At 42.4% G+C, this 19,435-nt stretch overlaps 1 protein-coding gene across 4 annotated transcripts in view; it reads left to right on the top strand.

Annotated features, from left to right (window-relative positions):
* The window catches only part of LOC115572425 (casein kinase I-like), a 43,250-nt gene extending 28,794 nt beyond the window's left edge, over positions 1–14,456 (top strand). The window contains exons 6-13 of one of the 4 annotated variants that reach the window (XM_030402473.1): positions 31–116; positions 253–337; positions 470–615; positions 1,507–1,587; positions 11,435–11,536; positions 12,786–12,892; positions 13,255–13,342; positions 13,451–14,456. In XM_030402473.1, the coding sequence (XP_030258333.1) occupies positions 31–116; positions 253–337; positions 470–615; positions 1,507–1,587; positions 11,435–11,536; positions 12,786–12,892; positions 13,255–13,309 (662 nt within the window). In that variant the 3' untranslated portion in view covers positions 13,310–13,342; positions 13,451–14,456. Of the gene's footprint in view, positions 1–30; positions 117–252; positions 338–466; positions 616–1,506; positions 1,588–11,434; positions 11,537–12,785; positions 12,893–13,254; positions 13,343–13,450 lie in introns of all 4 variants that reach the window. The other 3 variants (XM_030402472.1, XM_030402475.1, XM_030402474.1) reach the window with 3 other exon arrangements.
* The last annotated feature ends 4,979 nt before the right edge of the window (positions 14,457–19,435 follow it).

Below are 19,435 nucleotides of genomic sequence, written 5' to 3'. Positions count from 1 at the left end.
AAGCCTCCAGTTTTTGTTCTGTTATTCCAGAGCAAAGCAGGCGGGATGACCTGGAAGCTCTAGGCCACATGTTCATGTACTTCCTGCGAGGCAGCCTACCCTGGCAGGGACTCAAGGTGAGGAGAAATCTTACCAACTAGCCATTGTGTTTATCCCTCCAGTCATCTTTGTTTATTTGTTGTCCTTTTTAAGCATGGACCTCCGTCTTCAGTTGGCTGTTATGAATCAATTACTGCTTGTCTTTGTCTTTAGGCTGACACTCTGAAAGAACGTTATCAGAAGATAGGAGACACAAAGAGAGACACACCAATTGAGGTCCTTTGTGAAAACTTCCCAGGTTGGTATTAACACATGCACACCTCTACAGAGAAGCGGTGTTGCTGTACAGCTGTTGCATGTGTGCTGAGGCTAGCATATGTTTATCAAACCCTGTTTGTCTCTGTGTGTGAATGTGTGTATGCAACAGAAGAGATGGCCACCTACCTGCGATACGTGCGTCGGCTTGACTTCTTCGAGAAGCCCGACTACGACTATCTGAGGAAACTCTTTACGGACCTCTTTGACCGAAACGGATATATCTTTGATTACCAGTATGACTGGACTGGAAAGCCACTGGTTAGTGTGGAGTGGATGTTTTGTTTGGCACACACACATTAAGCTGTCTGAGCTGAACTTGCTGCAGGGTGAAAGACAGGGTCACTGCTGAGAGGTCAGTTCAGCAGTGACACATAATCACATGACTCTTTCGCTATGCAAACAGGAATAGATAGTTGTCTTGCCAGCTGTGTTCCTGAAATAAAATCCTAAATCTTCTTTGTCTGAGACCAAGACAAGGCTGAAACAAAATAAGTACCTCGATTTAGATCAATCTAGAGTACTACAAGTTATTTTAATTGGAAATCTAAGATGGCCACCAAATGGATGTATGATGAAAAAAGAATAGCATTGCTGTTTTCCTCTTGACTTATTTAACTCATATTTTGTAATTTTTTCATTATCACTGTCAATTGTATTTAATCAATTTATCTCTCTGCATGATGTCTTATTCAAAAGTTATGTTGTTTTCCAATTTGTGTATAAAATCAAATATGTCATAAATATAGTCACAAGACAGACCACTTGTACATTAACTTGAGTTGGGAACATTAAAGTTGTTTACTAGACCACTTGAAGATTCCAAAAATCTAGTTAGTTTTTTGCAAGTTAGAAAAATTAATCAGTGGTGAGCTTTAGGACCTCTTCTACCAGCCTGACTGATGTCTCCAGAATATCAGACACACTCCTTCCTCAGTGTTTAAAGATCCCCTCCGGACATGTTCTAAGAAGTGTCTATGTAACACTGTTCTTTGACTGATGATGTGTTTCTGATATTGTTTTTCTATAGAAAGTTCTATTGTTAAATTCTGAACTACATTTACTTTACATTTGCCTTGCATAAAAAATGTCATATAATCACTGTATGTTTTATTACTCTGATCCCATATTAACTTCACTTCCTTTGTTTAGCCCACTCCTATTGGTCCAGTGGCCAGTGAGACTCCACTTCAGACAAACAACCGAGAGAAAGCACCACAGACCAAGAATCAGGTACATGCACTTATTCTGACAAGTACAAAACAGGGATAAGTTAATGTTGCTGTTCATGTAAATTTTTATTGCATCTGAGTATTTGAAACCGTTTCAATACTGAGCCAGTCAAGTGACTGCCTCTTACTCAAAGTGCTGCTCCCTCTCGCCAGAATACGTTTGCTGCCATGTTGCAGGGTTTCTTTTTCAGTCAGCACTTCAGACAGCAGTCAATATGTAGGCAGTGCTGCAGTGTTCCAACTAAGAATGTTAACAAACTACAGTAGATTGTTATTGTTAGGCTTAACATTTGTTGACCTCAATACCATGATACCATTGCTCTCACTCCCTGTTGGCTCAACAGTGTTGGCTGTGAAAAGTTCTTGTTTGCTTCTTCAGGGAGTATGGCAGCTGTAGCACACACCTCTAGGCATAGGGATTCACTGTACCCTGACCCCAAAATAGCCACAGATATGTGAAACTTCTCTCCATTTTGGCTGCACCCAGAGCCCCCCACTTTTTTTGCTTCAGAAATCAGACAGATGGCATGAAACGTGATGTCTACAGATTGTTGTTCTGCATTTTATAAATGCGCGTCCAAGGACAGAAAGTGTATAGTTGGATCGAGAAGGAGTCTCTCTCTCTCTCTCTCTCTCTCTCTCTCTCTCTGTCTCTCTCTGTCTCTGTCTCTGTCTCTGTCTCTGTTCAGTTCAGTTCAAATTTGCTTTATTGGCATGAATGTTACGAGAACTATGCCAAAGCATCAAGAATCAATTAAACAAAACAAAAAATACAGTTCGTAGGTTAAAGTACTAATAAATGAAATGAAACTTAAAAAAATAAAGAGAATAATGTGTGTGTGGAAGGATTAATAAGTTTGGGTATCATTAGGCAATTACAAGTTGTCATATACAATGAAAAACATATATACACATATAGTTCATATTAAATGATAATAATAATAAAAACAATATTATACTATAGCAATAATGGTTCTGATCAGCATTCGTGTGTTTCTCTAGCATCATGGCAGAGTGTTACATATTGTGCAGCTAATTTTATAAATTGTGGATCTTCTCCCAGACATACTTTTAACAGTTCATCACATTTTGTTCCCTGATATGATGGATCTGCTGCAGTTATCTGCTGGAGGAAAGCCTCTCTCTCAGTTTGGTACAGGGGGCAGGAGAGGAGAAAATGGGCCTCAGTTTCTATTTCTCCTGAAGAACAGTGTTTACATACTCTTAATTCTCTGGGCTTCCATTCTTTCTGATGCTGACCTTTTTCAACCTGTAGTTGATGGTCAGTGAGTCTGTACATTGTTAATGTGCGTCTCTGTTTGGGGTTTTTTATGCTGACCAGATATTGTGCTGGAGAATATTCTCTATTCAGTAAGCGATAGCATTCTAATTTATTGATGGATTTAATTTCATTCTTCCAGTTGTCAATGTAAGTCATTTTGTTGTTTTTGTCTATAGATGCTAGGAGAGTTTTGGAGAGATTTTGGAGGTCTTGGATTTTGAGGTGGCAGGTTTCTCTGGTGTTTCTCAGAGGGTCTGTCTCTGGACAGAGGCTGTTACTGAGAAAGGCTCTGTGGTGATAGGAATCAGGATCAGCTTGTGTTAAGTGAACCTGGAACTTAATGGACCTTTTGATCATGTGTAGAGAGAGAGGGAAGTGTCCCAGCTCTGCTCTACATTCATGGTTTGGACAGTTTCTGTGGACCTTGAGGATTTCCTTGCAGAATTGAAGGTTAAATTTCTCTGTGGGTGTTGTGTCCCATGAGGTGTGCCTCTGGGTTCATTTCCATACATAAGTATGGGTTTGATTACACTGTTAAATAGTTTTAGCCAAATTGTAATTGGGGGATTGAATTTATATACTGAACTTTTGATGCTATAGTAGGCCCTGCGTGCTTTTTCTGTGAGGGAATTTATTGCTTTGTCAAAGCTGCCGGATGCACTGATGATGATGCCTAGATAATTATATTCCATTGTATGCTGAAGTGTGGTCCCTCTTACCCTGAAAACGTGTTTGGATTCCTGTAGCCTGGCCTTTTTTTGGAATACCATGACTTTGGTTTTGTCAAGGTTGATATCTACCGCCCAGTTTTGACAGAACGTCTTCAGCAGAGAGAGGTTCTGCTGTAGACCATGTTCTGTTGGGGACAGTAGAACCAGGTCATCTGCATACATGAGGAATTTGATTTCTTTGCCTTGTAGATCTAATCCTGGGCTTGGGGACTGTTCAAGAAGAGTGGCCAATTTATTGATATAAATGTTGAACAGAGTAGGAGACAGGTTGCACCCCTGATGCACCCCTTTTCCTTGTTTGAAGAACTCTGTTCTTTTGTTTCCAATTTTGACACAGCACTGGTTGTCACAATATTTGGATTTGATTAGATCATATATTTTACCCCCAATTCCATTTTGTAGAAGTTGTAAAAATAACCCATTGTGCCAAATTGTGTCAGAAGCCTTTTTTAGATCTACAAAACATGCAAACATCTTTCCTTTGTGTTTTTTGTGAACATGCTGTTGGATGAGTGTATGGAGAGTGTAGATGTGGTCAGATGTTTGATGATTGGGTAAAAAGCCAATTTGGCTTCTAGACAGAATATGATGATCAGTGAGATATGTGATTAATCTGGAGTTAAGGATGCTACAGAAGAGTTTACTCAGGTTGCTGTTAACACAGATGCCCCTGTAATTGCTGGGGTTGTACTTGTCTCCACTTTTAAATATAGGAGAAATGAGACCTTTATTCCAAACACTGGGGTAATATCCAATATCCGTATCTTGCACGGCAAGTTGGAGTTTTAAATTACTGTGTTTCAGCATCTCTGAGTTAATGCTGTCTATACCGCAAGCTTTTCCATTTTTAAGTGTTTTGAGTTTGTGCTGTATTTCTTTAATGGTGATGGGGTAGTCAAGGGCACACTGGGTGTCCTTCTCTCTCATTTCTAGTTCTTTCAGTTTGTATTTTTTATAGAGGTCATCAAAGTAATTTTTCCAGATTCTGCTATTTTGAATTGGGTTGGTCTCTGTACATGGGTTTCTGTTGATGTTTTTCCATAATTTCCAAAAGGTGTTTTCATTTATAACTTTTTCAATTTTGTTGAGTTCTCCCTCCATATAATGCATTTTTTTCACATGAAGGAGTCTTTTGTAATCTTTCAGAGCTTGGACATATTCAAGCCGTCCTATTAGGTCACTTGGGTTCCTGTGTTTTCTGTTTGGCAGTTTTCTCAGGTTTTGTTTGGATATAGCACATTCTTTATCAAACCATCGCTCTTTTTGTTCATGCTGGATTTTTTAGTTTGTGAGATTTTTAATTTAGATTCTTTTGCCAATTGAATAAATATTGTGTTTAAGTAATGTGTGGCCAGATGTATGTATTTCCTTTCAGGCTGATACTGGGTGTTGAGAAAAGTATCCAGCATGTTGTGAATTTGAGCAGAGTCTAGTGCAGCGGTATAGGCAGCAGTGCTCTCTTCTGTCTATTTGTATCTCCTCGGTAGAGGAAACAGCCTTGGTTCAGGGTTTGGATTCACAGTGGTTGACAATGACTTTTTCAGAAATAGGGTTATTTGGCTATGGTCTGAAAGGGGCTGTTGCGGTGATACAGTGAATGCATATATATTGTGGTTCAAAGTCAGTAATGGCCTAATCTACAACACTACTACCTAACACAGAGCATTGTGTGAGTCTGCCCAGAGAGTCTCCTCTGATTCTGCCATTAACAATGTACAGACCCAAGCCTTTACACATTTGTAGTACCTGTTTGCAAGTTTTGTTAACCATGCTATCATAGCTTTGTCTTTGTGTGTTTATGCAAGTCTGGTACAAAGGGGGATGTTTGAAGATATGTTTGTTTCCTTCATAGTTAATGAAGTCTTGCTCTCTACCAGTTCTGGCATTAAGATCACCACATATTAAGATTGACCCTAAACTTTGGTAGAAGGAAATTTCCTTCTGGAGTTCCTCAAAAACCTCCTCTGCATAATAAGAGGAGTTTGAGGGTGGAATATATATTGCACATAAATAGACATCTCAGTTGTTTTCCAGAATATTTGAGTGAATTTTAGTCTCACCTAACTCTGATCAACCTCTCTGAACTAGTTCCAAGATTCTGTTACCTACTCTGCCTATTTTTCTCCTAAAATGTTTTCAGAAACATCTTTAGTGGACTGTTCAGTTGTAATACCATATTGTTTTTTAAGCAGCCAGTTGGAAAAGTCTCAAAACAGACTTCGAACCAAAAAACAAGTGCCGCCAAACTTGTCACCCATCAGTAGGCTCTTTCACACTGCCGTTTGCATGCAGGGATCCTGCGCCAATTCTCCGCACCCTCTGTGTGAAAGTTTCAGGGGGGAAATTTCGCTCCGGCGTTGATCCGCCTCTGGAGGTAGTATCAGGGCCGCATTATTGGTGAGCCGTCCCAGTGTGTACGGATAATCCGGAGGCGTGGAGCGGGGTGTGTCGGTCATGCAGTCTGATAACTGCACAGGTCCTTCACTCGACTAAATGCAGAGAAATGTCCCACAAAGGGGATTTTAATCACGTCTCACTGGACAGAACCCTCCCAACATTTCACCAGTATGTTGACTGCCCCACCAGAGCCTGTAACACACTGGATCTGTTGTATGCAAATGCTAAGGATGCATACAGTCCCACAGCCCTCCCCCCTCTTGGAAGATCTGACCACAACCTGGTCCTGCTGACCCCTAAGTATGTCCCCCTTGTTCAGCGGCAGCCTGTCCACACTAGGAGCGTGAGGAGGTGGACTCAGGAGGCTGCTGACGCACTACAGGACTGCTTTGAGTCGACAGACTGGGATGCACTTGTTGAGCCACATGGAGAGGATCTCGACAGCATGACCGACTGCATCACGGAATACATCAGGTTCTGTGAACACACCACCATGCCAACCCGGACTGTTCGCTGCTTCCCTAATAATAAGCCGTGGATCACCAATGACCTGAAAGCTCTTCTTAACAAGAAGAAGAGGGCATTCAGGTCTGGAGACAGGGAAGAACTGAGGAGAGTGCAGCATGAACTCAGGGATATGCTGAGGGCCTGTAAAGACGCCTACAGGAGGAAGCTGGAGGCCAAACTCCAGCAGAACAATGTGAGGGATGTGTGGACTGGTATGAAGCAGATCACTGGGTGTAAGGTGAGCGGCAGACTGTCATCGAGCAGCCTGGAGAGGGCAAACGAGCTGAACAGATTCTTCAATAGGTTCAGCTCACGGCCTTCTGTCGTCTCCCTGACACCCCCAGACCCCCACACACCCTCACTGCCCCAAATGCTTCCTCCCCTCCCCCCTCACTCCCCTGCTGTGAGCTCTCCTGTGCAGCACCTCTCCTCCTCCTCCTCCACCTTCACGTCCTCCTCCACCTCCTCGTCCTCCACTGAAGACACCAGCAGCCTCCCCCGCATGACTGTGACTGCAGGCCAAGTTAGGAGACAGCTGGAGAGACTCCACCAGCAGAAGGCTGCAGGCCCTGACGGTATCAGCCCCAGGATCCTGAAGACATGTGCCAGCCAGCTGTCTCCTGTCCTACAACATCTCTACAACCTGAGCCTGGATCAGGAGAGAATACCAGTGCTTTGGAAGACGTCCTGCCTGGTTCCTGTTCCAAAGAAGTTGACACCATCAGACCTCACTGACTATCGACCAGTGGCCCTCACATCGTATGTCATGAAGGTGCTGGAGAGACTGGTTTTGGCCAACCTGAGGCCGCAGGTGAGAGCCCTGCTAGACCCTCTGCAATTTGCTTACCAGCCCCACTTGGGAGTTGATGACGCTGTCATCTACCTGCTGCAACGAGCCCATTCGCACCTGGCTGGTGGAGGAGGTACTGTGACTATCACATTCATTGATTTCTCTAGTGCTTTTAACACCATTCAGCCACTGCTACTGGGGGAGAGGCTGCGGGTGATGGGTGTAGACGACACAATGATCTCCTGGATTACTGGCTACCTGACAGGCAGGCCACAGTTTGTCCGTATGGGCAGTGTTCTGTCTGATGCGGTGGTTAGTGATACAGGAGCTCCACAGGGGACTGTACTGTCTCCTTTCCTGTTCACCTTATACACCACTGACTTTCAGTACAACACTGTGTCGTGTCACCTGCAAAAGTTTTCTGACTACTCGGCTGTTGTTGGGTGTATAAGTGAGGGACAGGAGGAGGAGTACAGGGCACTGGTGGACAACTTTGTGGAGTGGACTGGACAGAATCACCTGTGGCTAAACATCAGCAAGACCAGAGAGATGGTGATAGATTTCAGGAAGAAGAGGAAGACGGCTTTCCAACCACTGTGCATTCTGGGAAATGATGTGGAGGCTGTGGAGGATTACAAGTACCTGGGTGTTACCATCAACCACAGACTGGACTGGAGATCTAACACTGAAGCTGTGTACAAGAAGGGGATGAGCAGACTTTACTTCCTGAGGAAGCTGAGATCCTTCGACGTGTGCAGCAAGATGTTGGAGATCTTTTATCAGTCTGTGGTGGCCAGTGTACTTTTCTTTGCTGTGGTTTGTTGGGGAAGCAGCATCGGAGCCAGCAACACCAACAGACTCAACAAACTGATCAGGAAGGCATGCTCTGTGATTGGCTGCAAACAGGACACTCTGGAGGCTGTGGTGGAGAGGAGGACACTGAAAAAACTGTTATCCATCATGGATAATCCTCTCCACCCTCTCCAACTCACACTGGTCAGACAGCGGAGCACCTTCTCCGGAAGGCTGCTTCAGCTTCGCTGTCGTAGCAATAGATACAGGAAATCTTTCCTGCCACAAGCTATCACTTTATACAACAACTCTCTTACCTCTGCCTGAGGGAGAACTCTGGTCTCTCTACTGTTTTGTTGTATATATTATTATTGTTTATTGTTTATAGCACACTGTGCACTGTATATATACACTATGTATATATTGGCTTCTATTTATGTTATGTACAAAGTGTTTTAATTGCGGACCCACTACTGCTGTAAGAAAATAATTTCCCAGTCTGGGATCATTAAAGTAATTCTATCTATCGATCTATCTATACAGGACCTAACAAAAGTAACGTAGTAAGTGTACCTGTCTTTGGCAACTAATATGAGGAAAACAAATACCACAGCTGTACATGGAGAAGCGCCTGTCCTCCCGCCTGTCCTACTGACTCTTCCTCACATTTCTGCTCAAAAAACTTTAACTCACAGAGTGTTTGTGACGAAAATAAATCACCGCGACCGCCAGCCCTCCGGACCGGGAGTGAAGGAGTCAGACAGCGACCTGTTTATTGATGGTGATCATATAATTATATAATTTAGCGCGAAAAACTTAACTCCGTCACTTTCCAGGATGTTTGGTGGGTCAGGATCTCAATCACGACCAGTGTTGGTCACGTTACTTTTAATAGTAATTAGTTATAGTTACTAGTTACTTATCCCAAAAAGTAACTGAGTTAGTAACGGAATTACTCTAATATAAAAGTAATTAGTTGCAGGAAAAGTAACTCTTGCGTTACTCTCTTTTCTTCCCCTTTTGAGCTCGGCATTGATTTGAATGTACTCTGCATCTCTGTATTTAGAAAATGTCTTTCTGCATGGCGGACCGGCACCTGCTCTCCCTGGTATTTAGCCAATGAAGGAGTCAAGGTCAGCTGTTGATAACAGGAGCATGTTCTCAACAACATACCTGCCTATCATTGCATTCAGTTCAGTCTGTGAAGTATTAGTGAAGCTGGAGCAGAAACATCCAGCTTTAGCTGCTCGGACAGCTCCGTGTCCTTCTGTGTTAGCGGAGCTCACGTTAGCCACACCTGCTATCATCATCAACAGTGTCAACTACGGAGTTTTTGGCCACTAGTGTTGTAGAAGCGCGTGCAGTTGAGAGATGCTTCATTAGATTAGTGTTGCTTAAAACGGACGTGGACAAAGGAGGTTAAAGTAGTGTCTGTACTTCCACTGTGAAAACGTTAACTTTCCCTCTGGACTCGCCATTGCTGCAGCTCACCTCTGCTAGTTTGTGTGTGCGAGGCTGTGTGGTTTGTGTGTAAACCGAACACAGCCTCTGATTGTCTTACGAACTCTCACTCTACTTTGGAGAGCCAATCATCACCTCTGCGGTTGTCCCGCCCCTCCCTCCTGCCTTGCCGGAGAAAAATAAAGCAGCCCTGCTGCTCCGGTGGCTGGGAGCCAAGTCGGATGACAAACAGCTTCAATGAGAAACTTCAATTTGTAACGCGCCACATTTTATAGTCGGTAACGGCGTTGTAACAATGGGAAAAGTAATTCATTAGATTACTCCGTTACTGAAAAAATAACGCCGTTAATAACGCCATTATACTTAAACGCTGTTATTCCCAACACTGATCACGACACATTAAAACAGCATCCATATAATTATAAACTGTCTGCGGGTTTAGATTAATAGGGGAACACCTGGGGAAACACCGACGTCATCAACATGACGCGTACCGTCACGCCTCTTTAGGAGCCGTAGCGCCGGCTTTCTGTGTGAATTATACACGTGAAGGCGGAGATGATTCGCTCTGTGTGAATCACCATCGGAGGAGAATTGGCGAAACACCGCTCGGAGATAATGCGGAGACGCTGTGTAAAAAGGGCTAGTGGGAGTGTTTATTGGTCTGGTGAGGCTCGGTGCATTCTGGTTGTTGTAGGTTATATCTACCTTTTGAGCAAATGAGAAGACCACTGACCATTATCTCTGGAGGATATTGGACGGATCCATTTGCGCACATTTCCAAGTTGCTTTGGGATTTTTCTAAGGAAATATTACATTGGCAGGCATGTGCAAGTTTTTACAAATCAGAGTATGTTTTTTCTTGCATTCAATTCCTCTTTTATTCGTACGCAAGCATGTACTTTGTATTCTCTTCAGAGATTTGAAATGAGGTCCCACACTGCTATAGAAATGAATGGACAGAGAGTCAAAACCTGACTTTCAAAGGTCACAGGGACATAAATACTGTATGTATAGATTCAAAATTCACATCTTCCCAAAAGAAAAACAGTGTGGGGAATTTGCCCCTTGATGCTGTCAGCTCATCCCAGTGCAGCCTTTGAACAGATGCGAGTTCAATATCTTAATGTTTGAATGATCTCGCATTTCTTGTGATATCCTCCTTCCATCTGCACCTGCACCAGTGCAAGCACTTGATTGACTGATATTTTTCCTGGTTTGGCTGTGATAAAGCAGATGATTGGGTTTTGGGGGGAAGGGGCGGAATACGTGTCATATCTTTGCCATTTTGGCAATACAGACTTGTCTATTAAAAAAAACTTCAAGTGATTTTTCTCCTGCTACTAATGTCTTTGGTTATTGCCCACCCCTTATTTTACATTTGCAAGCACTAATGAACTTTAGCCCAGCTTTACAAAGGCGCCAGTAGTGAGGTTGCTCTGCGGCCATATTAACAGCAGGTGTGAGGCAGGAACAGTTGAAGTAACACAGGAAGTTGACGACCTCCTCCTCTTGCATGGGGCTTCCACATAGGTGCATCCTCACAGTACTGCACACAGTGCTCAACCTCCTGTTGCTCCTCCACTAAATACTGAGTCTGTACTCACTATTTCTTTTCTCTTTTCCTTTTCACTCTGTCCTCGTTCTCTCCTCACCGTACTGCACCTCTTCTCGATCTGCTCATCTTCCCACTCCTCCCTCGCCTTACTGCTTTTCCTTCTTCTTTTACTCTTTTCACCTCACTCCTTCCCCTCTCCATGGAAACCCTCCTGTTTTCCATTCCATCTCACCTATTCTCTTATTTTGTTCCCCTTTCTCCACCACTACCAACACCTCTTCTCCCTCCTCCTCCTCCTCCCTCCTGCGATCGGCCTCCTGTCTCCTCTAGTCTCCAGAGGGGAAAGGCAGTGAGTCCCAGCCCACTCCAGTGACCAATCGAGAGCTGCTGGGCTCCCATCTCACTGCTGATAGGCTGGGCGGGTCTGTCCAGGTACTGAGGGGAAGGGTTGGCTCTGCTGTCTGTCTGCCTAGCTGTCTAACTGTCTGCCTGCATGACCTACTCTGTCTCTACAGTAGGGCTGACCTCACGTCTGTTTCCTCACAACCTCAATAATTCCCTCACATGTGACTTTTGTAATAAAATTCCAAACCAAAATCTTTACTTATCCAGGTTTGCACCTTTCTCTAAGAATAGAGTCTCCCTGCAAGGGTACAGACTTGCTTCTCTATTGACTATTGAAACCACATGATATAAGCTGATATCTGTGCGCTGGCTTATGAAAAGGTAGAAGAAGATGGGTCATCTGTGTTTGCAGCAACAGCTAGAAAACAATAGAGAATTGGTAAAGGTTCAGTTGGTAGATTTGGCTGAGATCATATGAGTTGGTGTTTTTTTTTCCTCTTGTTTTTAAATTCCTGTTTGTGAAGTTGGGTTCAATTAAGAAAAGTTGAACTTGCATTCAGCCTTTCATTTGTAAAAACCCAGACACAGGTCTGTAAATATGAAGTCTGTAAGTTGTTTGCAAACAACAGCTGAAAAATATGATTGTTGGTTGGGCTTTAATTGCAACAAAGCTGCACTTTTTTAGTGGGACATTAAGTTTGTGTGTTGAAGGCATTTCTAATGGAGAGCACAGTGGCCATTTATTGTAGTGCATCTTAGGCCACTTCAGTATCAGCATGGTAAATGTGAAACTGAGCAATTTTGACAAAGTTTATTTAAAAGAGTAAATCAGTGAAAACAACAAATTTCAGTCATGGCCTTTGGCCTGCAGGAAGAGATTCTGAAGGTTAAATCCACAAACACTGTCAGTCTTAAAGCAGAGGTGCAGCTACTTTCCATGGCAGCAAAATTACTGTTGATGGTGTCTGCATCTCTAGAGGTGTGAAGCTTTCCCTGGAAGTCACAGCTCGAGCACGTCCACATTAAGCTGGCTACATTTGAAAACTGTTTTTTACTTTGTGTAGATGAAGAGCAGAATACAGGTGGACTTTGAAGTAACTGTCAACTGAGAGGAAAAAGAAAATTATTTTTGTCTTTTTGATTAGGTGTGTCTTCTATGTAGAAAAATAACTTTTGTGAAAATGACCTGGAAGCACCAGTGTGGAGCTGTGTCTATTCAGATGTATCTGCCTTAATGTGGACATAATGCAAGTCTTTATCATTTTATCCCAAAAGGATAGGATGTCAGTGTCAGCACATCTGTACTCATCCTTCTGTCTTCCATTTTTACCTCCAGGTGATGAGTTCAACCAACGGTGAGCTTAATACAGACGACCCCACCGCAGGACACTCCAACGCACCAATCACAGCTAATGCGGAGGTGGAAGTGGCTGATGATACTAAGTAAAGGGACACACACACACACACACTTTTGACAGTTTCGATTTTTCACTAAAACAAATATTGTGCTGATTATTTGTCAGTTTCATTGTTTAGGTCCAGGTATCCAGATTGAGTAAAGTGCTCAAACAGTTTCTACAGTTGCTCTCAGGTCTTTTAACAGCTTCCTCCTTTGAAGCCATGCTGGTCATATTTGGTCACTTATTTTACAGAGTCATGGTACCATTAGGTGTTAACAGTACTCAGCACTACCGAGGAGGGCTCACATGTTGAAGTTCATTGTTAGTTGAAATACTTTGACATTAAGGACTAATTTATGAGGTAAGCTGTGTTTTCTGTGAGTTACTAAAGGTTATGTGTTGCAGGTGCTGCTGTTTCTTCAAGAGGAGGAAGAGGAAAGCTCTCCAGAGACACAAATGAAAACGAGGGATGCAAGACTCTCTCTCTCTCTCTCAGAGTAGAGAGAGAGATAGAGAGAGAGATAGCGAGAGAGAGAGAGAGAGCTCGGACGAGAGAGGGTACGAGCTCTATCTCTCTATCTATCTCTCTCTATCTCTATCGCTCTCTCTCTCTCTCTCTCTCTCTCTCTCTCTCTCTCTCTCTCTCTCTCTCTCTCTCTCTGCATATAATCGTCCCCCATCTGACCCTCCTCCTCTGCTGTTCGAGGTCCTGTGGTCTGTCTTGGGTCAGCTAGACTTGCTGGACCGCCATGCAGCACAATATGTTTGCTAAGTTGGTCTCCTGGTTCGACTTCTCTGGACTGAGCACACAGATGTTTGCTGTTCTGCCTCGAGGCTTTAAATGTGGACCAGCTGTACCAGCTGGGGAGTCTTCATTTACAAACTGAACCGAAACTGGATCAACACAAACTGCTGTGGGGAGACAATTGATCAGTGAGACCGTCAAAGGCATCTGATTGGCTGACAGACTGGATTCAGACTGGCTACTTCGGCTACTTTGTTCTCTTTTTTTCTTCCTTACTGACAGGTTCAGTGGAGAGAGTCAGGTATTTCTGAGGAGATACACAAGAGAGGATAACAAAAGGATGAGACTGACAGAACATACACACACACACTTTCTCAAGCTCATCATGAAGAGACATCATGGACACAAAGATGCAGCTCTTGCACATAGTCTATAAAGTTTTTATTCCCTATGGACGATTGAAGTATACTGTGAGCGGCTTGGTCTATTTCCTACAATGGATCAGACTCGTACTTCTCAGAATCATTAACTCTCAGAGAAAAACCTCACAACCACCAGAATCAAAAGTTAAAAGATGTTTATGTGAAAACTATGCTTTTTCCCATTTTTTTTAATTTGTAACTAAACAGACTGTCAACAATTTGGAGCCTGTGTTTCTTTCTGTCTTGAATTGTTCAAAAGGATTTGTGTTTTGTAGCTTTGAGTGTGTTCCTCAAAATGTTTTTATTTTCTTTTTTAACTTGTATTTTAAAATGTATGTTGTTTTGTTTTTTCTCTTTCTCTCTGGGTTGAATGATGGAAAAGCGGATAACTCCATTAAAAACAACCAAACAAAATAAAATCTGATTTTTATTTAATGGAATCAGCAACAATATGATCAAGTGTTTGATCATGCAGATACCTGCTTTTGGAGTATGTGAAAAGAGTTATTTATTATAATTATTATTATTATTATTATTTCGCTTGAACAGAACCTGCTTGTCACTCATTTCATGTTTTGATGGTGGTTCAGTTACACAGTTGTTGTAACACTACTACTACTACTACTACTACTACTACTAATAATAATAATAATAATAATAATAATAATAATAATAATAATAATACATTTTATTAAAAGATGCCCCTCTGGGCACTCGAGGAAGACCGTACAATACATATTTAAAAAGAAACAGTAAGAGTAAAAAAAAAAAGACAATGTGGACAATTAAGTGGAGTATGCAATTCTGAAATGGTGACTTTTTAGTCTTGATTTGAAGAGGGGGAGAGACACCAGGTTTCTGATGTCCGGTGGGAGTGAGTTGCAGAGCTGGGGCAGAGTGGCTGAAAGCCCTGCTCCCCATGGTGACGAGGCAGGCGGGAGGGACAGAGATGTGGAAAGAGGTGGCAGATCTGAGGGAACGGGAAGGGGTGGCGATGTGGAGGAGTTCGGACAGATAAGGAGGGGAAAGGTTATGGAGGGCGTTGAACGTAAACAGGAGGATTCTGAAGTCTATGCGAAGTTTGACCGGCAGCCAGTGGAGTTGCTGTATAACAGGGGTATTGTGGTGAATGGATGGGGTTCTGGTGACGATCCGAGCTGCAGAGTTCTGAACCAGTTAAATTTATGTAGGTATTTGTGAGGTAGACCAAAGAGAAGTTACAGTAATCAATGCGGGAAGTGACAAGGCTGTGTACAAGAATGGAAGTGGAGTAGGGAGAGAGGGAGGGGCGAAGGCGATTGATGTTACGTAGATGGAAATATGCAGACCGGGTGATGTTATTGATATGCGATTGGAAAAATAATGTGCTGTCAAGGGTGACACCCAGACTCTTAACCTGGGGGGGGGGGGGGGGGGACAGAGGAGTGGTCGATGGTGAGGGAAAAACTGTCAGCTTTTGTACAGTAGTTACATACGAATTAAAATTGCCATACTAAAAAAATTACCTCGTTCATCAAACAAAACTGAATACGATGCGTCTGCCCAATAATAGTATCTCTGTATGGCTGCAATGGTTATTGCAAGAAAGTTTAGATATAGATTGTCTTTTAAGTCTGAATGTTAAGGTTCAGTAGTTGAACTTAAGTGCAGTACATGATGTGTACAAAGGTAACCATGTGTTAACATCTGCTAATGTGCAAATTAGCACTAAACAAGTCCAGATGAGGCTGATGAGAACTATTGTTTTCTGGTATATGATCGTGCACCAAAGTATTTGTAGTGAAACACTGACCTGATGATGGTGCCAGAGGATCACCAAAGTTATAATCCATTCTAAGAGTAAAAATAATCTCTGAATCAAATCTATCTAGCGGCTGTCGAGATGTTAACCAACTGACATTGGCGTCCTGAGAGCTCAGCACTCTGACGGTTTGTGAACACTGTTGTGAACACAGACATTTGTGTTTGTGTGTGTGTATATGTATGTGTATATATATATATATATATATATATATATGTATATATGTATGTGTATATATATATACATATATATATATATATATATATATATATATATATATATATATATATATATATATATATATATATATATATATACAAACACTACTCACAATAAGTTAGGGATATTGTTATTTAGTGCTTTTCCTATTTGGTCTGAATTTTAATGAAATAAGTAAAAGTTCCCTTTGATATTACTAATAATGAATGAGAAGAAACACCATTTTCATTAGTTTAATATTTATTACCCCAAAAATTTAGACAATAACAAGGATAGCCCCAAATAACAAAAATTGACAATGTCAGTAACGGGTGTTTCCACCATTTGTCGCAATGACAGCTTGACAGCGAAGTCTCATGCTCCTCACTAGCCTCATGATGTTGTTCTGAGGCAATGCGTTCCACTCCTCCACAAGTGCTACACGCAGTTCTGCCAGGTCACGTGGGGGTGGGGTACGATCATCCAGTCTCTGCTTCAGCTGGTCCCAGACGTGCTCTATGGGGTTCAGGTCAGGGGACATTGCTGGCCATACCATATGAGGCACTCCGACTTCCTGAAGTCGAGCTGTGACAATTCTGGCACGATGTGGTGGAGCATTATCATCCATGAACAGAAAGTTGGGGGTGCGCTGGCGGAATGGGGGTATGATGATGGGTTCTATGATGTCTCTGAGGTAAGAACGTGCAGTGACTGAGCCATCTACAATAACCAAATCTGTTTTGCGCTGACTGGTGATGCCTGCCCAGACTGTTGCACCTCCTCCACCAAAGGGAACCCTGGGGACCATGTTGACCTCGGCGTATCGCTCACCTCGCCTTCTCCAGCAACGCTGACGACCATCATTTCTGTGCAAGGTGACCCGACACTCACCAGTGAACAGGACGGTAGACCACTGCTGCATTGTCCAGGTCACATGGTCTTGTGCCCACTGTAAACGTTCACGGCGGTGTCTTGGTGTCAGTGGAGTCAGCTGCAACGGTCGTCTGGCATTCAAGCTAAAGCGGTGGAGTCGGTTTCGAATGGTTTGTCTGGAAACCCTAGTACCCCTCACATCTCGTAACTGGGCCTGCAGCTGTGTGGCAGTTGCATAACAGTGTCTGAGTGCTTAGGTCCTTAGGTACTGGTCATCGTTGCGGTCTGTCACTCGTGGGGCTCCACTTTCGGGTCTGTCACGAACTCTGCCAGTAGTTCTGTGTCTTGATGCAAGTCTGCTGATGACACTTTGAGACACACCAAGTTCACGAGCAACATCTGACTGCCTGCCACCAACCCGAAGGCGCGCTACGGCCAGGTGGCGCTGCTCGTCCGTTAAGTGTGTTCATGGCTGTTTGAATGATGAACTTGGAATGACTTACTGACAATACCAGCTTTTTATACCCACAGAATGTTGACATTGATGCCACATTGAAAAGGGTTGTCTTTTAGTTTTTTGGTATTGGCCCCAATATGTAAGGCAACACTGTACACAGTGAGACCATCACGTGGAAAACACAAAATGAGGTGTGTCTATCACCCCAATACGATTGCCTCCCTATCCCAAATCTCTGAAGTGAAACAAACACCGTATGTATGAAATCCACTGAGTCTCTCACAATATCCCTAACTTATTGTGAGTAGTGTATATGGGTCAGTGACATAAATACCAGAAAAACGTTTTTTTTCAAAAATGTCAAATAACAGGCATAGAAATGATTGACTTTTGTTCTATTAACTCTCATCTTTATAGAAACATATGCTGTTTTTAGATTTTCAATTGGAATCACAATTTATGTAACAATTTGTTGTAATAGTGCCTAAAATAGTCATATGGTGTGACATGAAAATAACTGTATATAAACTGAATATGGGTTATACCTTTCTTAAGTTACTCACTTCATCAAAGTCATTTATCATAACTAAACTGTAATCCATTATAGTTTTGTGAAAATTAATTAAATTTGTGTATTATTTTCTAAATCATCGCTCAATGTGAGACCTATGCTGTCGGTCTTTAAACATATTTTCTATTTATTGTGACAAACCTTGCTATAAGATTATGAAAATATTTGTGACTCTTGCTGACACTATTTTCCATGTATTCCATGAACATTTTCAAGTTTTATCATTAATGTAGGTTTGTTATTTTCACAATTTGGAATGTCACACCAAATGATATAGTGTCACACCATATGATAATGTCGCCGTGTGTCAATGCAAACCATGTATTATCCTACTCATTGGTGAGTTCTGATCACTCATATGGCAGGAATTATTTAACCACTCTTAAATGCTGGAAGGTAATATTCAAACTTTATTGATTTATTTGATATTTAACAATAAAACAATATCAACCATATGAACATATGTTTGTGTATCAAATGTCATTTCATTTCAGTTTAAAACTGGTCTGCAATATGTATTAATACAAGTAAGACAAACAAATTTTTTTTATATATCATATGAACCGTGAACATACAGGGCAGCTGAGTGGATCCATTGATAAATCAGTTCATCTAGACTTCATAGTACATAAGCCAGTCAAATTTGGAGAGAGTAGCAAACCGACTGCATTGCTGAGGTCGTGATATGCCACAAACAATTTCCTGATCTTGGTAGTAAATGCAGTCTCGCTCTGCTGTCGTCCCTCGGTCAGGTCGGTCCCAGAGAACAACCCGCGTAATTTTGGTTCCTACCAAATATTCGTTCTTAGATGGCGCTGGAAATGTTGATTGCTGCCGTAGCAGAACACCCGGTCCTCTATTATTTGACCCTGTTCGTGTATAGGGATTAGAGCTTCGATCGGGCCCACAAAATTAAGCCCGAACCGACCCAAGCCTGTGCACGTTGTCTCCGAGCCTGACCCGGCCCGGCCTGACACATTAACTGTAATTATGAGCTGACCACTTTTTTCAGTAACGAGTAATCTACATTTCCCTTTTTGTGCGCTTTCGGTCTGCCCCCACGCCTACAGCGTTGTAGTCCAATGATATTTTAGGTATCATGTATTGCCAGGCTTCAAGATATCTGCCTCAAGGCCTTTTGGATCAACAGTGAAAGCACCCCTTAAAACCCTCCCTCAGACCTTCCTAATGCGAATGGGAACAGACAGTTGTTGTTTACTTTTCTTTTCTTTTCCTCAGCAACTCCTCTTTCTTTGCAGGGTCTGAATTCAGTCTCTCCCTGTATTTCTTTGTCCTCTCTGCACTTGTCATCATTATCTGCCTCAAAAGAAAAGGAAATATATGGTTTGAGATGAAGACAAAACATTGTTTAGACTTTAACAGCATTCTAAGGTTTCTGTGAAGGGGTCTGTTGTGTCTGTCTGATAAACTAGAAATCTGTATCACAGAATAAAACTAAATTAAACTAAACACAATCGATTGTGGATAATTACAGCTTTTATGTGATGATGGACCTAAA

The sequence above is a fragment of the Sparus aurata genome, chromosome 21 (genome assembly GCF_900880675.1).
Source record: "Sparus aurata chromosome 21, fSpaAur1.1, whole genome shotgun sequence".
NCBI lineage: Eukaryota > Metazoa > Chordata > Actinopteri > Spariformes > Sparidae > Sparus > Sparus aurata.
The sequence above is the reverse complement of the archived record's forward strand: the minus strand, read 5'-3'. Positions and strand labels throughout refer to the sequence as shown.